The following is an 11506-nucleotide window of genomic DNA, read 5'->3' as shown; positions in this document are numbered from 1 at the left end:
TCCCAGTCTGTGGGTTTACCTTTTCATTCTCCTAATGGTGCAATTTCATGAGCAGATGCTCTTAATTTTAATGAAATACAATGTATTGATCTTTTATTTTATGATAGTGCTTTTTTTGTGTTCTAGGTAACAAATTTTTGCCTACTTTGGTTCTCTTATAGTGTTTTAAGCTAAAGAATAGAGTTGGGTAGATATTAAAAGAGGGTCCTAGTACACTTGAAGTGGCTTTTAGGAGCAAGATGGTGATCGCATGACAATAAAACGGGGCTCTCCCACTTGCCCCTGTCAGAGCCCAGCCGATTCTTCCAGGTCTTGCTCAAATGCCTCTTCCCTCGTGAGACGGCTGCCAGCCAGCTCCCACTCTGCTCATTTCAGGAAGAACTCAAATGAGTTAACCTCATCTTTGGGTAATGTCTTAGAAATATTATAGGCTGGATGCCACTCCTCCACAGTTACTACTCAAAAATTTTCATCTCAAGCCGACAACACAAAAATTACACCACATGGACAAAGAGTCATTTACCAGATATATTTGAAGTCTAAGCTCTTTGAGCTATACACGTGCACAAATGATTCAGTTGGTGGAAATCTCCCCATTCCCCGCCATATTTAAACTTTTCAAACTTAAAATAGTGCTAAAGAGGTTTGCATAATGTGCATCATGGAAATGCTGAGGCAATTCTGACATTCACAGTGCTAGGAGCTTTCGGTGAAATACTTCAAGGAGTTTTCCTGCTTCTTATCACTCCCCTGGGAAAAGTTCCTCTTTCCCCCCTCCAAAATCCAACTTAATGAAATAATTACTGAATCTGAGACAGATTAACATTGCCATTTTGCATTAAATTTCACCAAGACTAAATACTTAGGTCGTACACGCCGCTGAATCTTTATTTTATGACTAAACAGAACAGTCATTTCAAGTTTTACTAAATTTGGTCGGAAATGTCAGATGTATCTGTTTTAAAACATTTAAAAATCATTTCCAAATATTTTCTCATCCAGATTTCTTTAGAACCTGCATCCTTAAAATTCTGAATAGCTTAAAAATTAAATAACTCTCAGATGACAGATTCAGCAGAAAATGGCTGATACCTGCTGGTCTCCGTTCATCTCAATGGCTGAGGGCAACATTTCTTCCACTAGAGGGCAATATTTCTCCACTATTAATCTAGTCTTTCATTTGTCGATGAAAAACCAAAAATCTCCACAGCAAAGGAAAGTCAAAGCATTTGCTTATTAAACTCCTCAGATTTTATTACTAAAAGAAACCTTCATTTTTCTTCTGGAAACTCAGGATTTTACAGGCAACGCTGTCCTCAGTTTCACCTGTAGTGTGTCCAGTACTATATTGCTATATTCACAGTAGAACGGACTTTAATTTCTGCGTAATCAATCTAAGTTTCTGATAAAACTAACATACACCTTAGTCAAAAACCACAATAATCCTTCCATCAGTTGGCTGTGTTATTGTTCTTGGGTGTTTTTCTGAGGCTTGGGTAATGAAAGTATTTCCCCACTCCGTCGTAATTAGCGTTTACTTCTAAAGTAATTCATTAATGTACAGAAGTAGATGGCACATATAGCAGAAGGTAATGGTTCTATAGGTGTATCTTCTGTAATGCACTTTGGGCTAGAGAAATAGAAAAATCACATGTAACGAAAACTAATAAGTTTTTGAGCAATATGGGCATTGCATGAGTAGGATCAGCATACGTTAATCTGTCATCCTTTCCTTTTTGATATACTCAGTGGCTGCTACGTTCTGGAGATTCAGGTTCATCCAAATTGTCTACAACTGACATTTGCATCTTCACTTTATTTAAAAACACGTAATCTTGATAGCAAAGATGTTGGCTAATCATTTATATATTGGCATGAGAAGTTTTGTGATCTTTCAAAATTCAGCACTATCCATAATAGAGCGTAATATTATCAGATTATCTGTATTAGTATATGAATGCATTCATAAGCAATGCACATATTATGCTTTTAAGCAGCTAATGGCTGAACAATCACTAAATAAAAAACATCCAGATTTTAAAAGCACAGCTGAAACATTTGTACAAATATACAAAGAGAAAAACAATCGTTCAGACACCATGAAACTTTTGTAATAAATAGGTTTGTCTGAAATCGGTCTCTATCACCCTGGACAAGCCTCCCCAGTGAGGCTGGGAAAGTCCTATATGGAAGTGGTGTTCAAAATCTACTGAGGAGTATCTTTGGGGCCAAGCTCAGGTTTGCCTTCAAGAATTTTAACAGAGTTGTGAAGTATTGACTTGAAATAGTGAATATACCCAGGCTTGTTGAGCTGGACGACACTGATAATTTTCCTAATCTAAATAGGACATGGCTGGATGCTGACAATCTGTGAGTTATAGTATCTCCTCAAATCATGAAAATAAATGCTGGTGATCATGCATGTCCTGGGAATGTCGGGATGCAGAGGACTGAGTGAGACCAGATAGGAATATCTCATGCAGTCAAGTTTACTTATGGTCCTACTTAAGTGGCCAGGAAAAAAACAACACATACACATCAGGACTGGGACCGAAACAGCTCACAAACAACATAGGTGCTATTTGTAACTGATGTCTCTGGCTTGGATCACCATGAGAGAATGGAGATATAGACTGTGCTGATTGTTTATTAAGAAAATACTACTTTTTTTCTCTATAACCTTCTAAATAATGGATTATACTTTATGAATATGATATGATCAGGAAACGTATTACCTTTTCCTAGCCCTTTTGTCCGAGAGGCTTGATTACAAGGAAGGAATCTCAAACAACCAAACACCCAGGGATTTAAAGGCAATTCTTTTTTTTTTTTTTTCCCGACAAACAACAGGGGGGAAAAAGCATGATAAAGAAGAGACAGATATTATGTTGAGGCTGAGCGGTGAGCTCAGTTGGACACGGAAGGTGGCAGGCCAGGACGCCGGGTTTGGATGATTTTTGGCTTTGGGGAAGTCTTTGGATCCTCCTCCTCCTCGGTGTCACTGTCACACACGTGCACGACGACACTTGGGGTGGACTCAGTCCCTGCATGGAGTTCGTACTTCTCTCCTAAAAAAGCAGGAAAAGTAGGGGTAAGAAAGGCAGAGGGCTTTTAAAACAGGTTCTTTGGTGAGGTTTGCTTAGGAAGTGAGAACAATTTACAGTGTCTCAGGAAACCTGGGCTCTTGCCCACGGATAGCACGGGGCGCTGGAAAAAGGAGTGACATGGATCTGTCATTGTATCCCAGACCTACCACCTATCAACGATACAACACCGAATAGGCCACTAAACCTCTCTGAGCTTCAGGTTCTCAACCTTGAATGTAGAAAATGGCAATTCCTGCACTCCATAGGGCTGTGGCAAGGACTGAATGGGTCTGGCAGTTAGTTTTTCATTTCTCTTCCACTTCTGAGCATTGCTGCTAATTGCTGAGTAACCCTGAGCCAATTACTTTATTCTTTATCTTTTGGATAAGGCAGTCTGTAAGTTCTCCTCTGGGTGTATATGTCTTATAGCAAGAGTTGCCCCAGGATGGAATGAGGTGGGATCATTGCTTATCTGGGATTTGCAGTAGCTATTGGGTACCTGGGTTAGGTAACTATCAAGGTCTCTTCCAGTCCTAAGAGTCTATCATTCTTGACTTGCTCATCTTACGATCAAACTGCTGTTAGCAGACAGGTTTCCTGTCTTTGTTTCACTTCCATAGGTATTTATTGAGCATTTCCCATGGTCTGGCCCATTGTTAGTCATAAAGGCTATGAAGCACAATATATATATGCTTTTTATGAGAGCACAGCCCAGTGGTGGCATCTGGAAACAGAAAGTGTTCCAATATTCCATGGTAAGTACTGGGATGGCAGTATATGTCAAGGACTATGGTACCAAATTGTAAGGAGCAAGTAATTCTAAAAGGCTTCCTAGTGGAGGTGACAGTTGACCTAGGTCTAAGAGACAAGTAGAAGACCAAAAGGGGTTGGGGCAGGAAAAACAGGCATTCTCAGTCTGCATGCTTGTAATTTCTCAACTGCTGACATGTTCTACTTAATCTTCTTCTGACGTCCTATTCTTCACTTCCCATCCTTCAGGCATCAACAGAAAACTCTGTAGGCAATGTCTCCCAGACATCTTCCTGGTCAGTGATTCCCCGGGTCTCACTAGAGATCGAGTCTTAATTTTTGAGAGTAGGACAGAAGATCGCACAGTCTCATTAATCTTTTTTAGTATTACCTCTATCAATTTCCTGTTTGCTTTGGTCAAACTGGTTTAACTGTTGGCTCCTAATCATGACAGCCATATTTTTTTATGGCTGTCGTGATTATGGCTGTATCCACCAAACTAACTACTTTTATTTGGCATAGCATCACCTCTCTTTCTGAGATGCTCTAAATCCTGAACACCACCCAGTCCAGGAACCGTGCCTGTTATCCTTAGTCTGTAGTGAAAAGTACTCTTTCTGGGAGGCTAGAGAAAATATTGTCAGTTTCAGGTCCAGGGTACTATTTATGTGCTACTGTGCACACCTTTGTGATAACAGCAAACTCCTGCAATGTACATTGTTAAATTCTGGTTGCTGACATAAGGGAATGAGGAGCACTGATAATGCAGTAAGTATCAAAGCTCTTCTAAGTCATGCCGGGAAGGATGTAAACATTCAGAGTGAGCTATTGTTATGGGTTGAATAATGTTTGCCCAAAAGATGTTGAAATCCTAATTTCCAGTGCCCTTTCTGGAATTAGGGTCTTTGCAGATGATTACGTTAAAATGAGGCCATTAAGATGGGCTCTACTTCAAAATGACTGGTGTCCCTATAAAAAAGGAGAAATTAGGATGCAGGTGCTCATATGTACAGGGAGGATGCCATGAGAAGATCAGAGTTATGGTTGCCACAGCCAAAGAACTGCTAGAAGCTAGAAGAGAGGCCGGAAACAGGTCCTTCCCTAGTATCTTCAGAGGGAGCATGGTCCTATCAACACCCTGATATCATACTTCTAACCTCCAGAACTGGAGTCTATCAATTTTAGTTGCTTAAGCCACTCAGTTTGTGATACCTTGGTATAGCAGCCGTAGAAAACTAATATAGCCATACCCTGCTAAGAGTGTTCTCTTTCTGTTAAGATTCAGAGACGTCTTTATTGGACCCTCCCCAGACTTACCATCCTGGTGTGTAGAGCAAAGGCTTTCCAGGGTGAAGGCAACAAATATTTCACAAAAATGGAGCATTACACCTACAGTATTTCCCTGGAAATTGGCAGTAGCGAAAAGGGATAGAACTAGCCAGAGCCATAGAAATATGGCTCAAAAAGACTATAATTTAAAGTCTAGATTTGGTGAAAATTGTAGGTAAAGAGAGTTGCGTCAACAAATATTAAATCTCTCACAAAAGCGGACCAGTTTGGAATCAGGAGAGGACAGTGACAAAAATGGGGGACACGGGGCAAAACCAGGAAGGAGATACTTGACTAGATCACTCATGCTACGCTTTGCTTGTCCCTCATGGAGAACAAGAATTGATAGTCAGCACTAACCTGACCTCACTGTCATCCACTCTGAAGATATTATCTTACATATACTTAGCAGTTGTGGTGCTACTTACAGCTCATTTAATTGCGTTTGTTCTGTTCTCCTTAAAATATTTTGTCGTTTTTATCAAAATTTATTTTTATCAATATCCGAAGAACCACTTCAGATATTGCTAAGGAGAAGAACCTACATGAAACTGGCTTTACCTGAGAGTTGCATAAAAGGCTCTGGGCCAGGGGTGGGAAGAGCTGGTTGGTGGCATCTCTGAGCACTGATTCTCAAACACCTGACAACTTACTAGGGGTGCTTGTTAAAAACAAAATTTATCAATATGAGGATGAAACCCTGAAAATTTAAGTGAGTGACACCTGCATTGGTAGTCCCCATTCCCAGGTGTTTCTCAGTGTTGCAGTGTCTGGGTGGTCACTGTTACAGGGCTTTGCGTGCAGGCAGGAGGGCACTGGCATACACATGATGTGCCCCCTCCCTTATGCATCATGATTTTTCATTTGAAAATGATAACAGTGCTGGTAGAAGGTAATGCAGGGAGAGACATCAAGGACACATAAAGGAAAAGAAGCAAGGAATCCAGATCAGCTCTGCAGCCACTCCCAGCCATCAGCACTCGTTAATCTTTGATGTTCTCATCTATGTTGCTGGAAGAACAGGAAGTCCCTCAAAATTCCGTAGCAAACAGTGACTGAGTTCATTTTATCCAGGGTTTCTAAAATTTTCTCTTTTCTTCAGGAGCGCTTTGCAATTCTGAATGAGAGACTCCCTCCAACAAGAGACAGAGGAAGAAATGGCTTCTGAGTAATTAAATGAGGCGGTCCCTGTTTTTGCGGGTAGGACTTGTTCCGCATGTTTGGAGAAGCAGCGCCTTCTGAAGGAACAGTAGTGGCCTCCACAGCCCCATTCATGGCTCTGACAGTTGTGACACAAGGATGAAGGGGATGGCAGTCTCTTGTCCTCTGATGTGGGGATGACAGAAAAGAATCTGCCATAGCAGAGTAAATGTGGAGATTGTGGGATGTGGGGGTGAGGTGGTGACACACGCACCTTGGCCAGAGAGCTGACCAGACAGCCTGACCCCTTCCTCATCTGTTGGTAAGAAGCTAGCTTTAAAAAAAAAAGTAGTAAAATATACATAATAAAATAAGCCTTTTGAGTAAACTATGTGTTTGCCCTGGCTTGGATAAAGAACATTCCCTTAAAGATCCCTTTCCTTGTAATCTATTTACTGCTTCAAAAGCCGATGATTCCCCCTCAGTCTAGGTGTGCAGATCAACTTTCGCATCAAATTAACGAAGTCATATTGCTTGGTAGTAGAGATATTTTATTGCTGTGGTCCCATTAACTTTGACATTTCACTGTTCTATTTTTGAAAACTCTCTTACTATCAAAATCCAGCAAAGCTTAACAGCTGCTGAGAGCCCACAAAAAAAAAAAAATAGCTTTGGTCTTGCTGGATGACATCTTTCCTTCCTTTTTTCTTTCTTTCTTTTCTCTCTCTCTCTCTCTCTCTCTCTCTCTCTCTCTCTCTCTCTCTCTCTCTCTCTCTCTCTCTCTCTCTCTCTCTCTCTCTCTCTCTCTCTCTCTCTCTCTCTCTCTCTCTCTCTCTCTCTCTCTCTCTCTCTCTCTCTCTCTCTCTCTCTCTTTCTTTCTTTCATTTTTTTTTTTTTTCTTTCGCCTTTCTTTCCTTTTGGGCTTTAGCTTATTCCTCTACCATAAAGGCTGACGTCAATGCTGTCATCCTGAGCAGGGGCCAGCTGGGCTCAGTAGGGGACAAGGAGCCCATGGGCAGGTCTTGCCCCAGTGTAGTGAGTAGAGCCAGGCAGAGCAGCACATCTTGCATAGGACAAGCAGAGTCACTTATCACACTCTCACTCCTCTAGTCTGTATTCCAACTATCCTTTCCTTTGTGAGCAGAAAGGAGGCCAAGACCAAAGGTCCTCAGAAAATGCATTGATCAGGGTTTTCCAACTACCGCCAAGAAACAAATTACCAGGCATGCAAAATGTAAAATCCTCTAGCATGTGGTCAAATGTTAAATCCTCATTCGGGTCTTTGGAACTGATGTAAGCTTGGCCTCTGCTCAAAATAGATGTAAGCGTGGACACTGTAGTTAAGTCATCAAGCACTACTGAATATCACTTTGAAACATTTCTCTGTCTGCTGCCTCCTCATACTCTGCTTGTAATGACTTATCCATGGTTCACCTCCTCCCATCCAGAAGACTCTTAGCTGGTTTCTCACCACAGGAAGTAATCTTTCCTGTCAGAATAAACTTCCTAAAAACATTAGGAAACATCACCTTTTCGCTTACTAGTGATGTGACACTGAATGTTACATAACATTTCTAAGGCTCAGTTTTCCTCGTCAGTAAGATGGAAATAACCGCTTACATAGCTGGGACATTACGAAATAAATATGTGTCAAACACTTTATATAGCCTTCCTGAGAAGCATGATATAATTATTTAAGGTGATATTGTGGTCAGTGCTGCCCCCTCCACAAAACAATTTCTGGTTTTCAATATGATGAATGAATCCAGTCACACTACACAATAGCTAAAGAACTATTAAAGAAGCAGCCGAATAATTGCAAAGAGCCCTTACTCAGTGGAGTACGTTTTAGAAACAGAAATAAGGGGTGAATGGATATCGTAGTTCAAATAATAGTGGGGTTTTATTAATTCTGATCCTCAAAATTGAATAATCTTTTTCCCCCTTGACCACTGCTGCATTTCTCTCCTCTTTGGTAAGTTTCTCTCATTTTTTTCTTTCTCCTCATCCATTTCCACACTTCTATTCCCATGAGAAGGAAAATCTTAAGTTGCCTTTTTAATGAGATCTCTGATTTTCTTTTTCTAAGACAGTGTGAATCATATATTTATAATGCTTGATTATAGTGCCTTTTGTATTATTCATTAGCTATTTTATCTGGTAATTTCTTATATTCCAAACCGCTGAAGCCAGGACTTCAACTTTGTGATTGCTGCCATAAGTGCTCAATAAATATGCTATTTATTTATAAAAGCATTAAGCGTGACCATCTATGACCTACTTATGTAATGTCCAGTACATACACATATATAAATTTTTCTCCTCTAGTTAAACTAGTATAAGTTTTAGCTTTTCAACTGAGCTGAAAACTATTTATGGGCAGCTATTTCTCTTATTTTCAGTATGCATTCAGTGCTAGGATATAGGAGATGTCATAGAAACTTGCCATCTGCCTTAAACATAACAACTATTGACTGAGCACTTACCAAATGCCAGACGCAGTTTTAAGTACTTCTGTAAGTTAGATATTTAATTATGACAGCAATTCTGTAATGTGAGTTTTATAATGTCTAGTTTATATAGGGGGAGGGTCAGATCATCACATAGGTAGTAAACGACAGAGCCAGGAGTCGATGAAACTCAGTGAAATCCTGTCTGACTTCAAAGAATGTGCTCATACTCACTCTCCAGCCCTGCTTCTCGTTATTCACACTGTTTTCATATTCTACAAGAGACTCTACTGAAAGAGAGCCTAGTTTTAACTTTTACTTTTAATACTTTTTCATGGCAACTCATATTTCTAGTGAATATTGGTTCTCTAGCTAAAGAAAGTCTATTGATTCCTTTTGCATCTTGCCTCCTTTTGTTTGGCCAATTGCTAGTTTTTCTAGGCATGGTCTCCTTGACAACAAATTTTCTCAAAGGACAATGCTTAATGAATTATAAAAATAAAAGGAATATAAATTATATAGACTGAGTTAATTCATCTCTTTTATGGTAGCTTTGGACTCTGAAAAAAGATTGTCTCTGTTTCCTTCTTTAACTTTATTACCTCTCATGTTAAAGGTGAATCCTCAATAGGAAAGTGATGTGTTGTATCAGATTGATTGTGCTTTGCAAATATGGTCATAATATTTCCTGCCCAACATTACTCTTCGAGAACCTAGAACCTTGCCACTCCTTAATCAAGGACGGTCCCCCATGCGTTTCCTCCTCTCAAATCTGGGCAGGCCTTTATGACTGTCTTGACTAATACAGTATGGCAGAAGTAACCAGTGTGACTTCTGAGTTAGGTCACAAAAACGCCATGTACTTGCACCTTGCTCTGTCAGAATGCTCACTCCTAGAACCTCACCTCCATGTGTAAGGAAGCCCAAGCAGCCCATGAAGAAGCTCACATGGAGAGAAACCAGGTTCCCTAACCCACAGCCTGTCTGAGCTCTCAGCCAACAGACACCTACCAGCCACGTGAGCGAACCATTTTGAAAGTTGATTCGCCAGTCCCCAGCTGAGCAACAACATATGCACGAAGCAGAGATGAGCTGTCCCCCTGAGCCCTGCCCCAAAAGCCGACTTGGGAGCAAAATAAACGATTGTGGTTTTAAGTCCTTCATTTTCGGCTAGTTTGTTACATAGCAATTGATAAGTAATGGGTCATACGAGTTCCCTTTGTTTGGAAGCAAGCTAAGCCACTACACTTGAGTTGAAATCAACTACCTTTTAGCATTCTTTCTTCTTTTTCCCCTGCTCAAGTGCTGTGTTAGAGTGGGTGCTTCACTAGTCCCAGTGGTTCCTAGCATGTGGAGGGAGCCCCATTAACATACCACAGGGACCTCTCTCTCTGGTCCCTCCCATACTCCTCTCTGGTAGAAGAGGAGTGACACCTGATGGGTAACTTTGGGAAAAGAGACTGGAAATGCTCGATTCCCCCGCTCCCACCTTCTTCTTTGAGCCGGCCCTGCCTGCAAAGGGCCTGTGCTCTGCTCTCAGCCATGTGCTAATAAGCACAGCAGAAAAGACATCGTCTTGTGTGGGGCAGCCTGACATTTTCCATTTATGTGACAGGGTAAGTCAAACTGCGTAGTTCTGGATTTCAGCATCAGGAAGCTGCAGCTCGACTAAACTGCATTCTCAGCTGCAGTCTTTCATCAGACACAAAGCTGGCATTATTGAGCTCATCTGTCATACTTCTTAACTAACTCTCAGTGAGTTCTGAGCCAAACGAGGAAAAAAACACGTGTCTGTTATTAATCTACAGAGAATTTTAAGAATGGGTGATGGCTTATCAAGGCAAGTGCTAGGACATTTCTAACAGAACCCTTGAACGGAACGGTGCTGGGCTGTTGGCTGAGCACTAAACATTCGTTTGGATTAAGAGCCCTTTATATTTGTTTAAGAAGAATGGAAATGCCAATATTAAAATAACTTTAGACTTGGTTATGCTTAAAAGGCACTGCAATCCTCTACTCACTATTTTTTACTGTGTCATTTTTTTTTTTCAGAAGGAAGTGGGAACATCAGTCCTGATCTATGAAATAAGTAAAATGGAATTTCTATGTGTGTCACTTTTATAGAACATGCTGCCTATTGGTGAGATTAAACACAGAGATAGGGGGAAGAGTTCAGAATGATTTGAAATGTGCTTGAAAGGTGTTCGCATTTAGATTTCCTTTCCCTTCACATGTTAGGTTTAGGGCTTAATCAAATTTGGCAGGCGGAGAAGGCCTACAAGGCTGCCAAGCCCCAGTGTGCTGCTCCCTTGTCATTTGTAGAGACCGCGCAGGTGCCTGACACTGATCCAGCTCTCAGACACCTGGGAGAGGTGGGAAAGAGAATGACATGCTGGAAGCAGGGAAGGCGTGAGGAGTGAGGGGTGAGGAGTGACCTACCCTTCCTTCCCTCTCCCCTGGCATTGGCCGCTATTTGAGCTCACTGTGTCTTTTAGCTCTCTGTCAATCCTGGGGTAATGCTGGTTTGGTTGGGGGCCAAAAGTGTTCCTCAAGAGAAGGGCTGAGTTATAGCAAAAAACATCAGGAAATTTTCCAAAACTGCACATCCCTCCTATCCAGATATGCTAGTTAACACTATATTTAAGTTATCTACTGGCAATCTTGTCTTCCCATATTTTTCCAAAGAGAAGGACAGAGTGTGTGTGCGTGTGTGTGTGCGTGTGTGTGTGCGTGCGTGCGTGCGTGGTGGCG

The 11506-nt window shown here is 41.1% G+C and overlaps 1 protein-coding gene across 3 annotated transcripts in view; it reads right to left on the bottom strand.

Moving 5' to 3' along the window:
• Positions 1–514: 514 nt before the first annotated feature.
• The window catches only part of RCAN2 (regulator of calcineurin 2), a 238032-nt gene continuing 227040 nt past the window's right edge, over positions 515–11506 (bottom strand). For all 3 annotated transcript variants that reach the window (XM_015600554.2, XM_015600555.1, XM_006926479.2), the window contains one exon: positions 515–3068. In XM_015600554.2, coding sequence (XP_015456040.1) covers positions 2908–3068 — 161 coding nt within the window. In that variant the 3' untranslated portion in view covers positions 515–2907. The remainder of the gene's footprint in view (positions 3069–11506) is intronic.

Source organism: Pteropus alecto, unplaced genomic scaffold (genome assembly GCF_000325575.1).
Source record: "Pteropus alecto unplaced genomic scaffold, ASM32557v1 scaffold7, whole genome shotgun sequence".
NCBI classification, from domain to species: Eukaryota; Metazoa; Chordata; class Mammalia; order Chiroptera; family Pteropodidae; genus Pteropus; species Pteropus alecto.
The sequence above is the reverse complement of the archived record's forward strand: the minus strand, read 5'-3'. Positions and strand labels throughout refer to the sequence as shown.